Source organism: Mycteria americana, chromosome 8 (genome assembly GCF_035582795.1).
Source record: "Mycteria americana isolate JAX WOST 10 ecotype Jacksonville Zoo and Gardens chromosome 8, USCA_MyAme_1.0, whole genome shotgun sequence".
NCBI lineage: Eukaryota > Metazoa > Chordata > Aves > Ciconiiformes > Ciconiidae > Mycteria > Mycteria americana.
The window spans coordinates 13,185,961-13,204,368 of record NC_134372.1 but is presented as its reverse complement, the minus strand read 5'-3'; the positions used below and the strand labels follow the sequence as shown (position 1 = coordinate 13,204,368).

At 60.3% G+C, this 18,408-nt stretch overlaps 1 protein-coding gene across 1 annotated transcript in view; it reads right to left on the bottom strand.

The window, feature by feature from the left end:
* Window positions 1–1,311: 1,311 nt before the first annotated feature.
* The window catches only part of ABLIM3 (actin binding LIM protein family member 3), a 56,280-nt gene continuing 39,183 nt past the window's right edge, over window positions 1,312–18,408 (bottom strand). The window contains exons 7-22 of the mRNA XM_075509473.1: window positions 14,733–14,820; window positions 12,552–12,610; window positions 11,908–11,979; window positions 11,336–11,491; window positions 10,236–10,265; window positions 9,534–9,663; window positions 7,055–7,105; window positions 5,503–5,637; window positions 5,184–5,248; window positions 4,663–4,810; window positions 3,918–3,947; window positions 3,413–3,471; window positions 2,828–2,888; window positions 2,543–2,550; window positions 1,896–1,976; window positions 1,312–1,444 (exon numbers count right to left, since the gene is read on the bottom strand). Coding sequence (XP_075365588.1) covers window positions 1,331–1,444; window positions 1,896–1,976; window positions 2,543–2,550; window positions 2,828–2,888; window positions 3,413–3,471; window positions 3,918–3,947; window positions 4,663–4,810; window positions 5,184–5,248; window positions 5,503–5,637; window positions 7,055–7,105; window positions 9,534–9,663; window positions 10,236–10,265; window positions 11,336–11,491; window positions 11,908–11,979; window positions 12,552–12,610; window positions 14,733–14,820 — 1,287 coding nt within the window. The 3' untranslated portion in view covers window positions 1,312–1,330. The remainder of the gene's footprint in view (window positions 1,445–1,895; window positions 1,977–2,542; window positions 2,551–2,827; window positions 2,889–3,412; window positions 3,472–3,917; window positions 3,948–4,662; window positions 4,811–5,183; window positions 5,249–5,502; window positions 5,638–7,054; window positions 7,106–9,533; window positions 9,664–10,235; window positions 10,266–11,335; window positions 11,492–11,907; window positions 11,980–12,551; window positions 12,611–14,732; window positions 14,821–18,408) is intronic.

Below are 18,408 nucleotides of genomic sequence, written 5' to 3'. Positions count from 1 at the left end.
TCGGAGGAACCCTGCTGGCCCAGCTCTTGCAGAGGTGCCCCGTGGCTCGCTGGCCTGTTTGGGACTGCTCAGTCCTGCGGTATGCCTGAAAATTGTGCCACACGAGCAAATAGGAAACCAGAGCACCACAGACACCAGGAAGGATGTTTGTGTGGAAATAACCCTATTAATTTTAAGAAAAAATAAGCAAAAGCAAAAAAAAAAAATCCCTGTAGTTTGCAGTGGAGTGAACACTGAATGGCCCTGGTAACGGCCTTCATTCCTGGAGGCTTGCAGAGGGATTCATCTGGGACTCAGGCATCAGTGATGGGGTAATTCAGGAACCCCCCCCCCCCCAAAAAGGTCCAGCAGTTAGAGGGACTGGCACCCCCAGCTCCCCTGCTCTGGCCTTGCCCCCAGCTCCCGGCCGGACTGCTCCCACTGCTGCTCACGTGGGTGCCGAGACCACCCGATGGTGGTAGGGCCCGAGGCACAGTGGCCCAGGACTGGGCGGCATCACAGCTTGTCCGCTCTCGGGCCTTGCTGGCCCTGGGCAAACCTGAAGAGCAGCAAGAAACTGCACAAGGGAGGAGGGGGCTTTGGCTGTTTCATTTAAGAAGGGCTTGGTTTTGGTATGGCCTGGAAAGCCACCATGCCGGCACTTTGGGAGGAAAAACTGGCTCTGTATCAATACTGGGTTCGCAGGGAAAGCCAGCAGCTCAGGGTGCATCGGGGCTCAGTCTTGCACCTTGACCTGTGGGGCTGCACCCTGCTCCCCGCGGGGTCCCCACCACTTCTCCTCCTTGTCCCCTCCCCAGGCTCTGTATTTCTGATCCTGAGGGTGAGGCTGAAGGTGCCCCTAGTCCATGGCCACGATAAAGGCAGGGAGGGCATTAAGGAGCCCATGGTGAGATCCCTCTTTCCTGCAATTGTACCCAATGCTTTTTCCAACCCGTAAGTAAATACACAGACCCGCTGAGCAGCGGGGGATGGGACACACCCTTCCCACCCCCCATCCCAGAGCCCCCCTCTCCCCCAGCCCTGGGTGCCGTGGCTGCTGCAGCAGGAAAGTCCCCCCCCCGTGCCTCCGCGGGGCAGCAGTGACAGGCGCCAAGTGCTTGGGGGCCCGCGTGGCTTCGGCCGCGGGAGAACCCGAGGACCGATACAGAAACAGGGTTGGAAAAGAAAAGGAAACAAAGAGCATAAAATGATCTGCGAGACTCCAATTCACTCTCAGGGGTGCAGAGGGCGCCTCTGCCACATACAGCACCGAGAATCATACAGAGCTGCCATATAGAGATCTTTCTATGTATATATTTATAGGTATGTATATATTTATAGTGCACTGCATTTAAAACAGCCGGGCCTGCTTCTTCAGCTCGTTCCTCTTCCACAGGGCCAGGCGGTCAAACTCGGCGATGGTCATGCCGAAGATCTGGTAGAACTCCTCCTGGGAGAGGTGGCGCTGGGAAGAGACGGGATGCTGGGCCACGGCTGGGGACCACGGCCACCACCCAGGGCCAACAGCCACCACGCGGGCCGTGTGGCTGCAGCGGGGTGGGAGGGCACGCAAGGGGGGCTGATGGCATCCCCTGCCCGGCTGGGTCCAATGGGGTGCTACGACCCCCAGCAGTGCTCACTCAGGAGAAGGGGAGCACCCGGCTCCCTCCTGCTCCTGCCAAACACACTGGTGCTGTGGGCATGGGGAACAGCTCTGCCCGGCCAGTGGAGCAGGAGGACCACCGTGACAGTGTGCTAGCACATGTGTGCTCCTGGGAAGCTGTGGAGATGCTCTTCACATGTCCATGAGCCCCTCACAGCCCCACGCTGCCTGCTGGGGCTAAAGGGACACCCCATGGGATCGGGTCCCTCTGAGCCCTGAGGAGATTATCCCCAGTGGAAAAGGCTCTCCTCACCTCTAACCGAGTCCTGTCCACATCTTTGGGCAGCTGGTTCCTCCCCCTTGTCTTCACCAGGAGCAGCTCGTAGGGGTATATCTGCACAGGGACAGGAAGACCCATGGGGTAGCTCCGGAGCCAGAAGAGGACAGTTGGGACACACTTTGGTGGCCGTGGGGGCCACTGGGGCAAAGCCTCCTCCTGCTATGGTTAGCAGGGTTTGGGTGGCACAGCTGCCTCCAGGGCTTGGACGGGACAAGGCAGAGGGGGGAATTGCTCTCAGGGCGACCCTAATCCACCTTAAATCACCTTGGTGGCTCTGGAATAGCCTGCTCACTCTGCGAAACCAGGAGTGACCCAGGGATGAGTGTGAGTAGGGAACCACCAGCACAACCACCCTTCTCTGTTCCTCACCCAGAAGACACTTGAGCTCGGCCAAGTGCTTGGGACCCTGGCAGGAGGGGAAGGACCCTGGTCCGAAACCCATAGTCCCGGGACGGGGCTGCCGGGTGGGGGATGGAGGGGGATGAAGGTAGGGCATTGCGGGCAGAGGGCAAACTTCCTCCTGAAGGGCCTGGGGACACACGGACACGTCTCTGGGACTCCCTCTGGGTGGTACTCAAACCTCCAGCTGGCAGCTGCTCCTTGGAGTGGGAGCATCTTACCTTGTACTCTGTGGGGAGAGAGAAAAGACAAGAGAGATATGAGCCACACTGACCCCTCTGCTGCCAGGATGCTCCCCCTGGGACTGTGGGGACCCCCGCCTGTCTCCCCCTTTCTCCCTCCAGCCTGGACCTCATTTTCCAGAGCTGTCTGCGGTGGGGTAGGCAGCCCCACGGCATCTGGCTCCGTGCCTACAGGGTCCCCTGCCCACGCTGCTCCCCAGCCCCACAGCGCCTTGCCTACAGGGTCCCCTGCCCACGCTGCTCCCCAGCCCCACAGCGCCTTACCTCGCATCCCCCAGTTGACGGCGTTTGTGCTGTCGTAGTGGAAGAGCTCAGCACTGGGAGGCTGCAGGAGGGATACAGGGAGGGAGGGAGGAGTAAGAGGGGGTCCCCTCCAGATGCTCAGCACAGCACCTCCCATGTCCCTAGGGGGGAATGCACCCACCCACCCGAAGTAGGACCTGCTTCCCACACCTGGCAGCGGGGAAACTGAGGCATGAGGTGAAGTGACAAGCCCAGGTCACACAGAGGCAGGATCAGGTCTCCTGACCCCCAGCAGTCACTGCCCCAGGGTATAAAGCAAAGCTCTCATGCTGGGAAGCAACACCAGCATCCCTCTGAAACGTGCCCTGCAGGATGTTCAAGGCAGGCACCTCTGTCCTGCAGTGCCTGGACAGGGCAATTTGGTCCCCAATAAGGGTCATTTTGGATTGGCACAGACCAGCAATGACAGCATGGGTGCAGAGAAGGGGGGGAGCAGGACACCCTAGTCATGAAAGGGGAGCACCGGGGGCTTTGAGGAGCCTGGGGAGAATGATGAAGGGTGCAGAGATGCCTGGCAGCAGCAGGATGCAGGCAGGAGACACTTACCCTGTGCAGCCCGTTCCTCCTGTAGGCAGGAAGGGAGGCTGACTTAGAAATGAGGGGATCTGCAAAGAAGCCACCAAGGTGCATAAGGGAAGATGCACGGGTGAGCCCCACACCCCGGGAGAGCACCCGCTGGGCCACCTTACCGCTGTGCTCCCACGTTGCTACCCAGCTCCACATTCACCCAGCTCTTGTCTCCTTCCAGCTCCAACTCATTTCCAGTCTGGCTTCCTCCTGTGCTGATATTCCTCTCCCCAAAATCCCTTTCCCATGGCAGCCCTCCTGCCTCATCCTTCAGTGCAACACAATCTCCTCTCTCAGTTTCTCTGACTTGTCCTCTCCTGGCGCTGCCACCAGCTCTGCCCTGGTTCAGCTCTACCCTGACCCAGCCTTTCAAGGGCTCCTTCTTCTCTCCCCTTCTTCCCTCCCAGCATCTCCTCCAGCTCAGGCTCTGGACCCCACAGCCACGGGAGACCACCCGCAGAGGGCTGCAGGCTCACAGACTCACCGCTGTCGGCCAGGTAGTGTGTCCGGGGAGCTGCAAGGAGAGCAGAGCTGGGCATCAGGGAGGACCGAGCGCCCCACGCCATGCAGAGCTGCCTGGCTGCCAGCCCCGCGGGTCCTCCTCGGGGCTCCCGGGAGCCCAGCGGGGCTGAGGGGCTCCCTGAGCATCTCCAAACAGCCCCAGCTCCATGACAGCAGATGTGCCATGAGGAAGGAGAGCACAGAGCAGGCAGGGGCATCTGTGCTGCCAGGCTCCCCAACGCCTCCAGCCCCCCCCTGCAGCCCCAAGGGGAGAGGGGCTGGGTGCCCGGGGTGCTGTGCAGTGAGAGCAGCGCAAGCAAGGGAGGCAACCCTGGGGCCAGCCAGCAGGTCTGGGGTACCAGGGGGTCCCAGATATGCCGTTAATGAGGAGGTACACACGCAGCGAGCCCAAAACAGGTCAGAGCAAACCCAGCGTGGCTGTGCTGTGAGATTCCCAAGGGACCCTTCAACCACCCGATGAGGCACTTCACCAGGTTACCCAGACAGCCTGCAAACACCCGCCAGGCAATGCCCCATCCCAGCCGGGGCACAGGGAACAGATGGAGCCTTCCAGAGAATAAAAGAGCCTCCCAAGACCAACTCTGGTGCCCAGCACCTCTCCCACCACCCCTTCCCAGTCCCCCGTTCTTCCCTCTCGACCCCAGCAAACTTCCCACAGGGGCTGGGACTGTGCCAGCTAGGACGAACAGACAAGACAGGGTCCTTACAGCCATTGAGGGAGCCCTCATAGCCAGCCGTGTGCAGGGCTTCTCTGCTGCTGGCCGAGCTGCGAGGTGGTGTCCAGGGGTCTGTGTAGGAGTTGGACCGAGCCTTCATCTCTTCCCTCAGGATCAGCCTGCCGATGCCGCTCTGGATCTGGGCGGGGGGGGGAGGGGGGGAAAGCTGCTTCGCACCCCTACCTTTCCCTGCCCGGCCCTCCCTGACTGCTGGCATATCACGACAGAACATGGCACCTCCTGCCATGGCCTCGGCATCTCCCCATCTGCTCCCCTGTCCCTGGGGACGAGGTGCTGGGGCGGGGTGCCTTGGCAAGGGGGTGTGCTCCCCCTCCTTCAGCCCCCATGTTGGGGGTGGCCAAGGGGGGAGAGATAGCAGAGGGCAGCAGGGACGGTGGTGGCCCCTTCTTGGGTGGCGGAGCTGGGCTGGCCTCCTCCCCAAAGCCAACTGTGATGGGGGCAGCTTGCTGCCGGCTCTCCCCTGCCAGGCTGCAGGCAGGGAGATCACTCACCTTGTGCATGCCCCGGTCGTACCTGTCCTCCTCGCCTCCTGATGAGAACCTCCGGGCCCGGGGGGCTGCAAGGAGACATGCGCAGGGGTCAGACAGGGATGAAGGTGGAGGCAGGTAGGGAGGAGACAGTCCCCAGCTGCATGGGGACAGCTGACTCCCAAGGGCTGCTAGGATTTTGGGGTCACTTTGGCAGGTATCTCAGCCCAACCCCACCTTTGGGTCCAGACCCAACTCGGGGGGGGGGTCCCTCCCAGGCAGTGGCTGGGTTTGGGGGCAGGAATGGGTTTCCCTTTCCCATAGCCCAATGGGGGGCTGTTACCTTTGGGGGAGCCTTGGAAGGACCAGTACTCTGACTCAGAGTGGTAGTACGGGTCTGGGGAGTAGGCAGGGCTATACTTGGATGACTGTGCGATGTCTTCACTGGTTTTGCTTTTTGTGGCTGCAGGGAGGTTGTCTGCAAAAGGAGCAGGCAGAGCTGTAACGAGGACCCCGAGTCCCACCAGCAGAACTTGCAAAGATCCACCCCAGGGCAAAGGCAAATCCTCTTCCCTCCCCTCTCCCCAGTGGCCACCAGCAATTTATGTCTGGGACAGCATGGAGCAGAGCTGGGAATAGTCCATTTTCAAACTGCTGACACCTCCTGGAGACAAGGGTGCAGAGGCAGATGATGGGGACAGTGACAAGCAGAGGGGCTGCCACTGATGTGGCTGGGAAGGGACCCAAACAGCTCATAGCCCACAGCACCACAGCACCCAAACTCAGGCTCCCGCATAGTGCTCACCCCAGCCCCAGTACCACCAGTGCTACCAACCTCCCTGCGCCCCAGGCTGTCCCGTCACCCGGAGGGCTATAACTGCACAGGCAGGAGGGGATGGAGGAAGGCTCAGTGCCAGTGGGGAAGGGCTCTCGGTGGGATACTGCCAGGGGAAGGCGGCAGTGGGCTGTGCAGCGGGCAGGGGGAGGACAGAGGGGTGACCCCAGCAGCTCTGGCAGGGGCTCAGCCCCCTGTGGCAGGGCCACCCACGGAGCTCTGCTCAGGCTGGGGACTGAGCCTCGGCAGCACACGTGAGAAACCCAAGGGTGAGCTCTGCTCCTTTTCCCCAGAGGCCAGGAGACTCGCAGGGGAAGGAGCACCAAGGACAGGCTGTGTGGCAGAGCCATCCCATCACCTCAAGCGGGCAGAGGGGACCCCGCCAACAGCAGCTACTTACAGCAGCGGGTGCAGCCAGCAGCGGGGTGGTGGGGTTGGGCAGGTGGGAAGGGAGAGTCCCAGGAGAGAAAGGAGACACAGTTACTGCTCGGGAGGAGCTGCTGCCCCTCTATGTGCAGAAGCAAGCAAGGATAGTGCAAGCCAGCCCCGCTGAGAGACACCAAACATCCCTGTGCCTCTTCCCCACCCCTCAACACTCCCCAGGCCTGTTTCACCCTGGAGCATCCATCCTGGATGGGCTATGATTTTTCTTCAGGACTCCATGTGAAACTGAAAATTACCTTCTTCATCCCTTTCCCAAGGCTGCTCTGGCTCCTGGCATCAACAAGCAACGGCTACCCTTGTCCCCTCTGCCACCCCTCCATGGCCTCGCTCCCCCTCCCACAGCTATCTCTGTCCCTGGCACTGCTGACAGCCTTCGCCTCCATTCCTCGCAACAGGGATGAGGTTCAAAGCTGCCTTTTACTTGCACTGAACCCTGCACTCTGCTGCCTGGAGGGCAAGCCAGGAGCATCAGCCCACCAAAGCCCAGCTCACCTTGACACCTGCTCCCATCTCCCACCCTGCCCCTAAACACGACTCAGCCAGACCAACCCTGCACTGGTGCCCTGCCCCGCTTCCCCCACGGAGCAGACGCCGGTGCGCAGATGGCAGACCATACCGTGTCGCTTATAGATGGGGGGTTTCCGGTAGATGTTACTCTCGCCAGCAGCTGGTGGCCGAAGAAAGAAAGAAAGGGAAGAAAGAAGGAAAGAAGGGAGGAAGGGGAGGTCAGCATGGGCGTGCTGAGAGTGGACAGGACAGAAGTCCTGCAGGAGACGCTATCCCCACACCACATTTCCATCACACAACCGCCTCCGGGTCCACGCGTCCCACGGGAGTCCAGTGCCAGGCCAGGGCCAGGCGGGCTCCAGGATGGGCAGCAGGAGCGCGGTCCTGGGGCCACCCTTGGGCAGTGGTGCGCACACAGGACATGCAGTGAGCGCCCCAAGGTCAGCATGCACCGCGGGGCGGCGGGCGCAGCCAGCCCCGGGAGGGAGCGGCACAGCCAGGAACCACCGGCCACCCCTGCCAGCCGGCAGCAACGCACCACGGCTCACGCTGGTGCGGTTTCTTGGGGGTGCCAGCGCCTGGAAGAACCGCCTGCAATCTACCTGGGGGCGAAACAACATCAGCCAAAGCCTCTTTCCGCAGCAGAGAGAGAAAAGAGCGAGCTGGGAGGGAAAGCGAGCTGGAGCCTGGCACTGAGAGCTACAGCCCCCGCGCAGGGGCCAGGCAGCAGAGCTGGCGGAGCAGGGAGGGGGCCATCCATAAACCACCGACCGTCAGCGGGAAGGCAGGGCAGGGCAGGCAGCGGGGCCGAACCCTGGCAGGGATGGGATGGGAGCAGGAGACCATGGTGGGGAGCCTCTAGGTGTCCTCATGGTGCTGTCCCAGGGCATCAGCTATACGTTGTGGAAGGTTCCACGCTTTGGAGGACGAGGGCAGCGGGAGATGCCTACAGCTGAGCAGGGTGATCTGGGGCTCTGGCCCCCCTGAGCGTGCTGAAGGATGGATGGGCAGCTCTGCCTGCTTCCCTCCCCACTCTCCCCTTCTGCCCGCTCCGTCCCCGTCCCCGTGGGCTCTGCATGGCAGGGAGCGGGTGGTGGCCCTTACCTGGTGGCCCCCTGCAATCCCTGCAGAAGGGGAGCAGGCATCTGGCAAGCCCAGAAGACTCTGGGGGGAGGGAGCGGCGGGCCCTAGGGGGAGTATAAAATAGTCATCTGTAGCGATGGGTGCGGAAAGGCCTCCGGCAGACACGCTTCGGCTCGTGATCCTGGGGGGAGGTAGGGGAGGGGGAAGGCTCTCCGCAGGGGACTCGTCTTCATATGGGGAGTGGAGGAAGGTTGGGGAAGAGGAAGAAGAGGGATGTTGCAAGGATCAAGCAGACCCCGGGCAGCTCTGGGACGTCCGGGTGGTGATGGGGAGGGAGGAGGGTTCAAGCTGCAGGTCCTGTTTATGGATGGCCTCTACCAGGGGTAGATCCTGCTGCCAGCTGGCTCTAGGCAGGCGGTGGAGCTACGCATGCGACACAGTGGGGACGACACATGCGGGCATGCCACAGACACGGCGCTTCCCTGGGGACCGGGGTGCTCCAGAGCCTACCTGGGATGTGGAAATGCTTGGGCGCTTGGTATGAGGTTGGAGTGGAGGACCTCACATCTAACTGGCTATAGTAGGGGGAGCTGCGCCCGCTCTCGGTGCCTACGCGGTGCCGAGCAGAAGCAGCCATAAGTGACCGAGAGAGAGAACAAGAGGCAGAAGAAAACGGGTGTTAAATGCAGTGGTGTTAGAAGAGCGGGGGGCGACCCATGTGGTGGGGGTGATGGGGACGTGCGCCAGGCCGTGGTCCAGGATGGGGCGTGATGGAGCAGGGCAAGATTTCCCGCATCTCCGGAGGAAAGCGGGATGCAGAGGAAACCCTGTGTGCGGGTGCTGGTACAGGGCAGCAGGTTGCCCTGCCGCTGGTGAGAGGAAAGCCGAGCGTGCTGCAGAGGCAAAAGGTGATGGGCTCTTGGCGGTGCAGCGTGCAGGTAGCTCGGGGAATGCGGGACCTCCAGAATTACTGACCTCAGATTTTCCCAGTCATTCCTCCCTGGCTCCGAAGGACAGGAGGCATGGTACGGACACACGCTGCTTCCCCCCTGACACACTCCAGGGCGTGCACACGTGTGTGTGTGTAAGGACCCCCCCTTGCAGCACTGGCTGGGCACAAGCACTCTTGTGCACGCCCCTCCCAGAGCTACCAAGCCAGCTGAGGGGTCTTTACTGTGCCTGGGGGTCACCTCTCTCCCCACCCCATCCTCCATGAGCCCCAGCTCAGGTCTGAGCCAGGACAAAGCCCCCTTGGCCTCTCCTCGCAAGACAAGAGTCGGGAATCAGAGGATGCACACAGCAGCTGGTCACTGCCCCACAGCTCCTGTTGCTGTCAGACCCCCATGGATGCCCCCAGGCCTCCTGCCTGCTTGCCAGAGGAGGGACCACTCGTCCCCTAGGAGAGTGGGAGGTCCCCTAGGAGAAGCAGGGGACAGTTTGGTGAACCCCGCTCCACTTGGGGGTCTGAGCTTCGCCCAGCCTGGGGTTGCAGCTGAAATCCTCACCTGAGCGGTAGAAATGGTGGGGGGACCTTGGGATGGTGGGGGACATGCCCTGGCGGCTGTAGGTGGGGGAGTCGATGTAGCCAGGGCTGGAGGCTCGCCTCTGCCGCGTATCAAAGCTCTCGTAGATGTCCTGGGGATGGGGAAAGGCATGGAGAGAAGCGCGGTTAGAGCTGGTGGGATGAGGGACGAGGCAGGTCAGTGCCTTGACAGTCCTGTGGGGAGGTGTCCCACAGATGGGGGTCCCGGTGCTTGTGGCAGCCCAGGAGGGTGCATGCTTTGTGGTGTGACATGCTGGGCAGCGTGCGTGTCCTCTGCAGCTGGAGGGGGTCCCCAGGCTGCTCTGACTCCCCACTGCCAAAGTGCAGGCAGTGAAGCCCAGGGTTTGGGACAAGGTGACAGTGTCCGGCCAGAGGCTTTCACCCCCTTGCCCAGAGATTGTCCCCTTCCCCTGTGCTCGTTCCCAATTACTGGTGTCCCCCTTCATGCGACAGAAGCTGCACCCTGGGTCCACTCTGCCAGGGAGGGCTTGCACGCTGCTCTCCCCAGGCCCGAAGGACAGGATGCTCCTGGACAGTCTCCCCCCGCTTTGGGGCAGCACCCGGGCAGCGGGACGTTCAGCAGAGCCCCAGCGGTCCCTGGGCAGAGGGATGCCCTGCGGCAGCAGCAGGTGACAGACCCCTCGGTGCCCACCGGGGGCATTACCTGTGAGTACGGGGAGAGGGTCCCGAGGGACTGGAGGCAGCAGGAGGCAAAGGGGGAGGAGAGAGAGAGAAAGAGAGACAGCACATGGTTAAGGGGAACAGTGACAGACTGGGGTCCCACAGCGGCTCGTTTTCCCCATGTTACAGCCTCATCACAGCTGCTGGGCAGTGAGGGTGGCTGGTGGCACAGCTGGAGCCGAACTGTGGCAGGACGCTGGGCAGGAAGCCCCCAGCCAGGAGGGGAGCTGGCGTGAGGATGGCACCTCCTGAATCAGCAGCCTGCACCCCTTCTCAGAGACCTTGGTGGAGCAGCTGCAAGGGGGGAAGGCAGCTGCTGGCCCTGCGGTGCTCCACAGCAGGCCATGGCCGTGCTTCCTGCACCATCACTGGGTGGGCTGGTGGAAACCAGACTTGTGACAAGCCTTGGGACTGGAGATGTAAGAGATGCTGCTGCTGGACCACCTCAGGTCCCCCATCTCTGTGTGAGCTGCTCAGGCGTGGGACTGCTTGGGCATCATCTCATCACACGCTTGCAAAAACGCACTGACCAAGCCCCCTTCCCTCGGCTGTGGGGCCAGCAGCCAACAGGGGCAGCCCTGCTGTGCCCCAGAGATGCCATGCTGGGGCTGGGTGGCCAGGAGGATTGCCTGCCAGGGGCCAGGCTTTGGGCTGAGCCTGCTGGCTGTCTGTCCCTCCACCCCGGAGGGACGCACGCATGCTGCATGCCCTCCTCCTCTCCTGCTGCAGGCTGTGACGGGTGAGCTCCCTGCCACATCACTCCCAAGGGTGACGTCTCCTCCCGCACAGTGCTGTCTGTCCCTGCACGTTGGGTCTGCAGCACAGTGTGGGCAGGGTGCTGCCATCAGCTGATAAGGTCACTGGTTTCTTTCTCCCTATACAGCAGCAGCACTAAGATTTCCCTTCCAGCCCAGGCACTCTTCCCCGTGACGGGGAGCCTCCAGGAGAGGTCTTACCCCAGCCCCTGCCTCCCTGCAGTATTCCCACTGGAGTGAGCAAACCCATGTGCAGTTTCCCCCATTGCCCCAAATTGGGGTCCGGCTCCCTGCACAGCCTGGCATTGGGTGTATCGAGACTCAGTACCTCCCCATAGCTATATCTCTCCAGCGTCTCATCCGACGTGTATCTGTGATAGGGCTCGTAGGAAATGAGGTCAGGACGCTGCACTTCATAGATGGCTTTAATCTTGGGAAGAGCTGCCAGGTCTTTGTAATTAAGGATCTCATTATCCACTTTAGCCTAGGGAGAGGAGAGACAGAAAGACGGAAAGGAAGAGGAGGAGAGAAGGAAGGAGAAGCTGGAGCGCACAGTGTGGAGCCAGCACAGAGCAGACAGAGCCCACCATCACCCCGGCAGCAGGAAGAGGTAAGAGGAGATGCCTGAGAGGCAGCAGCGGGAAGGGGCAGAGGAACTGGGAGAGTGGGACTGTGCCCCTCCGAGCACTCCTGGTCTGTGCCAATGGCACTGGCAGTATGGCATGCTGCTGGGGCGAGGGAGCACGGCTCGTCTGTGCTGTCCCCAAATGCTGGGCGCTGTCCCCAATCCCCAGGGGGATGCCTCACACTGCAGAGCAGCACCAGGAACTGCCTCTCCCTTCCCTGGGGCTGGAGCTTCCGTCCTGCCCTGCACAGACCGAGGGGCAGAGCTGTACTTACGCAGATGACACGGTTCGGGGAGCCAATGCTGGAACCGGGGGGTGAGATGGAGGTTTCTGACGTCCTTCTGTGCTGTGGAGGCAGAAAAGCAGAGGACAAGTGAGAGCATGGTGAGGAGGGACCCCTGAGCAGGCACAATGCTGGGTGCAGTAAGCAAATTGTTGGGTTTGGGGCTGAATTTCACTCAAGGTCCAGTTCCTCTGCCCTTTCATCCACTTGCTGCCGGTGCCCATAGCCATTGCAGGCTGCCCAGCCGCCCAGCTTTGCACCATGGCCTCTCCCAGGGCCAGATCCAGCGTCAGGTGAGTGGCCTGGCAAGACCCAGCAGGCAGCTGTCCCTGTGGCCAGCTGGGCGCAGAGAGGGAGCAACAGCTCGAAGGGTGCAAGGGGTTGGTAAGGGGACTGCTGTGCCCCCTGCCCAGCTGTGGCGCGGGCTGGTGCCAGCCAGGAGGCAGGTGCCCACTAAGAGCCTCGGCCACAGCCACCCGCCATCCTCTGGGCAGCAGGGATCGAGCACGTGCCAGCCTCGGGAAGCCACCCCAGGCTTGGACAGTGCTACAACAGTTCACCTCCAGCAGGGACTCGGGGGCAACATCACCTGGGACGTGCCACCTCTCAGAGATGCCCCTCACCCTACTGCCTACCTTTAGTTTCTTCTCTGCTCTGGCCGCCTGCTTGCAGATGGGGTGCCACACTTCAGAGCCTGCAATGCAGCAAAGGGAAAGTGTTTCAGCTCCATGCACAACTTGCCTCCGCTGCTAGGGATTGTCCAGGTCCCCCTGCCATGGGGGAGTCCTGTCCTGTCCTGGCTGCCTCCAGCACTGACCTGCAGCCCGTGGTCCCCCGGGGGGGAACGTGTCAGTGCTCTCCCTAGCAGCAGCTGCATTGAGCAACCGGTGTTCACAGAATCACAGAATCGTATAGGTTGGAAAAGACCTTTAAAATTATCAAGTCCAACTGTAAAGCTAACACTACCAAGTCCACCACTAAACCATGTCCCTAAGTGCCACATCTACACGTCTTTTAAATACCTCCAGGGATGGTGACTCAACCACTTCCCTGGGCAGCCTGTTCCAATGCTTGACAACCCTTTCAGTAAAGAAATTTTTCCTAATATCCAGTCTAAACCTCCCCTGGTGCAACTTGAGGCCATTTCCTCTTGTCCTATTGCTTGTTACCTGGGAGAAGAGACCGACCCCCACCTCTCTACAACCTCCTTTCAGGTAGTTGTAGAGAGCAATAAGGTCTCCCCTCAGCCTCCTTTTCTCCAGGCTACACAACCCCAGGTCCCTCAGCCGCTCCTCATCAGGCTTGTTCTCCAGACCCTTCACCAGCTTCGTTGCCCTTCTCTGGACACGCTCCAGCACCTCAATGTCCTTCTTGTAGTGAGGGGCCCAAAACTGAACACAGTATTCGAGGTGCAGCCTCACCAGTGCCGAGTACAGGGGCACGATCACTTCCCTACTCCTGCTGGCCACACTATTCCTGATACAAGCCAGGATGCCATTGGCTTTCTTGGCCGCCTGGGCACACTGCCGGCTCATATTCAGCTGGCTGTCAACCAACACCCCCAGGTCCTTCTCTGCTGGGCAGCAACCAGTGTTGTAGGAGTGCAACCCCTGCATGCCTGGGGGGGCAGCTCCTGGGGGGCCCTGCAGGGGCAGGAGGTAGGAACCGGAGTCTCTCCATAGGGAGCAGAGCAGGAGGGAGGTGGTGAGCCCCGAGGATGCAGAGCGGGGGGGTCACCTGCTGGGTCCCACCAGCTTTCCTGGGTGCCGTCTCCACTACAGCACAGCCACAGGCATGCGCCCACCGGGAAGGCATGGCAGTGGGGACTGGGTGTCTGTACTAAGAAACTAAACAGCTCCCAAGCACCAAGATGTACTGGGCAACACTACCAAACGGCGACAGCAAACCCAGGCATGTTTTTGGTGCGGCCCAACCAGTGCTCAGTCAGGCAGCTCCTGCTGGTTAAACTCGGGGTAACACCGACCCCAGGGCACCCACAGCCCCTCGCGCGCTCTCTGGCCTGGAACCAGCAAAGCTGCCGAGCTTTGCCCAGGCGTGTCCTGGGATGGATGCTGAGCACACCCATCCTGCTGCCTGTGACGGGGCCTTGCAGGGACCCCCACTCCGGCTCTCTCAGTGCACGATTCCCTCTTTGCCACCCACGGGGTCATTAGTGACTCAGGGTGACAGGCAAGTACAGGTTACTAAGAGAAAACAAACCCTTCCTCTGTGCTGAAAATAGCCCCTAAGGCAGCTCCAGGCAGGGATGAGCTCCTTGCCAAAACCAAACCCAAACCATCCAGCCATGCCAAGCGAAAGCCTTACCCCTCTGGTGCTGCTTGCAGCATAACCTGGACGGGGGTAGTTGGGGATGGTGGGGAAGGGGTCCTGGGCCACCTCCCCTGGGGCTGGGGAGAGCGGGGAGCTGGGCTCAGGCCAGGGCCACATCCAGGCATGCCCAGCAGCGCTCCCCAGCTGTGCAGGGAGACTTGCAGGGAGCAAAAAGCTGCCAATGAGGAATAAAGTCTCCTCCAGCTCAGCAGCAGGGAAGGTTTCATGGAGAGAAATGATTGCTGCATGGCCCAGGAAGAGCACAGGGGCTGGAGAGCAGTGGAGAGGGGTCTCTGGCATTGCTGGTGGGCACTGGGACTCTGCTGTGCAGAGAGACCCTTTTGGCTTTGATCACCATAAGGACCAGAACCCCAGGTGTCCCCACAGCCAGCAGCCCTCCACACAGCCATGCTGGTCTGCCTCACTCAGGTCCATGTACCAACGTGGGGCAGAGGACTCCCTCCTCACCGCAGCGGGATCCCTACCTGTGAGGTACATCTCCTCTCCTTCCGTGAACATCTGGTGGCAGCGGACACATCTGGCACAGGTGGGGTGGTAGTGCTTCCCTCCTGCCTGCAAGGGCAAGCAGAGAAAGAGGGGCCCCTGAGCAAGGCAGGACATGGCGTCCTCCCCAGCAGCCCCCTCTGCTGCAGGCAATGACGAGGTGAATGTGGCAAAACTGCTCAGAGTGCCCTCGGAGACCACTGCAGTGTACAGAGAAAACCAGCACCACTTCATCACTAATGCTTCAGCAGGGCTATAGGCTGGACTGGGACCCTTCTGCTCTCCTTGAATTGTCCAACACACAGGAAAGCAGAGCTAGGAGGTCCCAAACAAGATACCCCTACAAACCTTACCCCTAATAAATTGTCCTTGGACTCTGGAAATAGCTGAGACCCCCTACAGTAATGCTCAGCCAAGCAGCCATGCTTTGCACCAGCTCCTTCCCTCTACAAGTGTGAAGAGAAACAGCAAATTTGGCCCAGGATGTCACAGCAGGGAAGCAGCAAAGGGAGAAGAAGAGCCCCAAAGATAAACCTTGCAAAGCACAGGCTTCCTCTTGCTGTCAGATCGCTCTGGCTACCATTGCCAGCCCCTCTCTCTAAAGAAACTTTTCTCCTTCTGTGAAGCCATGCTCAAACTTCAGCACTAGCAACATGCTATTCCCCAGCTGAGCAGGAGCTGGGCTGCTCCCTTTGCTCTTTGACAGGGATAACAGCTTTAATTGGTAGCTTGTTTCCACTCAAAGTGTCTGCTAGCATTTCAATTACAGGCTCGTTTTCTGGGCTGGGAGCTGGGAGGCAGGAGCTGGCTCAGGGCACAAGGAATCTGGACTGCGCTGTTACAGCTCGACCCCAAAGGACATATTACTCCCATAATAATCCAAGAGAAGAGGAAGGATAATTTAAGGAGGCAGAAGGAAGACGAAGCTCTGGTTGACAAAGGGGAGGGTTATGATAGAGGGGGCTGGAGCCGGTTTGAAACAGGGAGGATCAACAGGAAAATTTGCTGTGAGGATAACTGAGAATCTGCCAGTTGATTGCCCATAAAAATCACCCTGGAACTCAATGTCCTTGGGGTGCAGACAGCAGCCAGTGGCTTTTTCCCTTCAGTTTATGCCAAAAATGCTTGGAAGGTTTTGGGGCAGGCAGGGGATGTGACTGGGAGAGTTTGGACCCCTCTTCCTTTCATTGCAGTGCACCTCAATCCAGGGAGGGGACAGCCCTGAGCCCCAGGCACCTCCCCATGCCAGCTGGAAGCAGCACAACGTACTCCTGGGCTGGCCCAAGTGAGCCCACAATCCAAGTATCCCCAATTCACACACAAAAGCCTGGTAACATGGCAGGAAAGTCACCGGTGGGAGGGCTGCAGAGACAGACCCACCGTGAACGCCAATGAGCAGCAAGGAAGGTGCCAGTCGCGGTCACCCAGGCTCTCTGGTGGGACGGGAGAGGTCCCCACAGCAGTGGCTTGCACTGAACGCTTCGCCAGCCTGAGCAAACACACCAGCTGGTTCCAGGCTACAGAGAGTCTAAAGAGAGGTTTTATCCCTAAAAGCCTCGTCTGGAGCCACCGGTGTCATTGACATTGTGCCAGCGCGCTCATCGTGTCTCACACGTGCCGCTCCAGGGAGGTGTCCCACTGGCCCTGCCAAGGCAGAGGCTCCCTAAGGACGGCCGGTTCCTCCTGCTCTGCCCGAGCCCCTGCGCACATAACCCTGCCCGTGCCAGCACCCCCCCAGCAGGTACCCACCAGCCAGTGCCACATACCCAGGACAGGCATGCTGAGCTGTGTCAGTTGGAGGAGACAGCCATAAACACAGCGAGAAGAGATTAACATCAACCCAGCTAAAGCCCAACTCCTAAATGTTGCGGGCCAGTGTGCCTATGGCTCCCCTCGCTTGTATTTCCAGCTACCTAGAGACAGCTAACGCTGGGGACACAGGGCCCTGAAGACTGATGTGCCAACTCCCCCCAGTCCCTCTCCGAATTTGGGATGGGTTTGGTGCTCTTGGACCCTCTTAGTACCCCCAATGGCTTAGTGTGCTGACAGGAAGGGGAAAAAAAAAATTCTATGTATCTTTTCCTATCTAGACTATATGGGCTGCTGTCACAGGTCAGACCATGCCAAAAAGGGATGCTTTGCAGATCAGGGTGTGGATGTGGAGGGAGGCTCCCCTGGCAGCATGTACCAGCCCAGTCCCACCTTTCATTTCAATGCAGATCTTCTTCAGAAACCACCCAACATCTCAACACCCACCACTCCCCCTCAAAGAGCAACTCTCCAAACCATGCACAAACCTTGTTCCTTTTCTATTGGTTAATATTACAGCTCATAAGAGGCTGGTAGAGGCTGCGAGGGAAGAGACCTGCTTGTTATCACTTCGGGTCCCTTAAAGACTCATTAATCATCCAAGCCTGGCTGTGCAGCTCAGAGCGGCTGGGAAAGTCCAGAGGCTGCTGGGATAGCATGAGAAGGCTCCTTAAGACGTAGAATTATTTAAAGGCACCCTTTCCATTTTGCACTCTGCTGGAGAAGACAATTAAAGCCTCTGGTTTTACAGGAGATTGTTCAATACTCTGAGAAGGCACGTACCCGGGGAGGGTGGGCTCAGCCCTGGCTGTGGGGAGGCAAGGGATGCCCACAGCACCCATGGGCTCCATGGTGCTCGCCTGGCACAGCCGCCCGGCACCCAAACCTGATGCTCCTCTCAGCTCTGTGACGGCACCTGCGAGGAGGTGGCACCTCAGCTCTGCCCGCGGGGACCCCGGCACTTGGGCGCATCACTCCTAGTACTTCTCTGTCACATAAGGAGGGCTGGACTCCCTTGCCTGGTCGTGGGTGCAGCAGGCAAGGTGACGGCCATTCGGAGAATCTCATGGGATGCAGCCAGCCTCCTCCCACAGCCCGGCAGAGCTGGCCAGCCACTCCAGCCAGGGAGAGCCGATGCTGGGAGCAGAGCCTGGGACTGGGACGGAGGGCACAGGGAAGAGGTGGAGGACAAAGCAGGAGGGAATGTAGAGCTAATGCTGGGAGAACAGCTGGGGGAGATATAGGCAAGGGAGAGTGGGGAAGGCTGCCTCCTTGTCACCGCCCCGGGGCCGTCTCCAGCTCGCAGGCGGGCTGCCACCACCTGCACGCCTGTCATGCCTGCAGAGCTGCTCTCTGTCCGTCCCCTCAGACATGCAGCAGCAGGAACACCCTGTGCTCATCCTGACTCCACTGTGGCTGCACCAAGTGAGGAGAACCCCGACAGCGGTGCAGTGAGGAGGCAGCGGTGCCCGAGGGTGCTGGCCAGGCTGGCAGCATAGCCTCCGAGCGCAGGGCAGGGGTCCACGGTCCCCTCTGGCTCTTCTCACCCACCCTCACATGCTGAACATCCCACACCATAGAACACCCAGCCTGCTTGCCCTCCTGGGGTGGCTGAGGATGCTCCTGTCCTGGCAGGGGGTTATCGGGGACCAGACTGCCCAGGGGAGCAGCAGCAGGGATTCAACCTCAGGGGGTCCTCTGGCTTCACCCTGCTCTGCTCAGACATTTGCTAATCAAGTGGTCCCATGATGGGCAGCCGGCCCGTGGCAGCCGCTGCAGCGCTGAGCTCATGCTCATAGCAGCCAGCACCGGGACTGCTGCTGAAGCCTGGAGTCGGCAGAAAGCCTT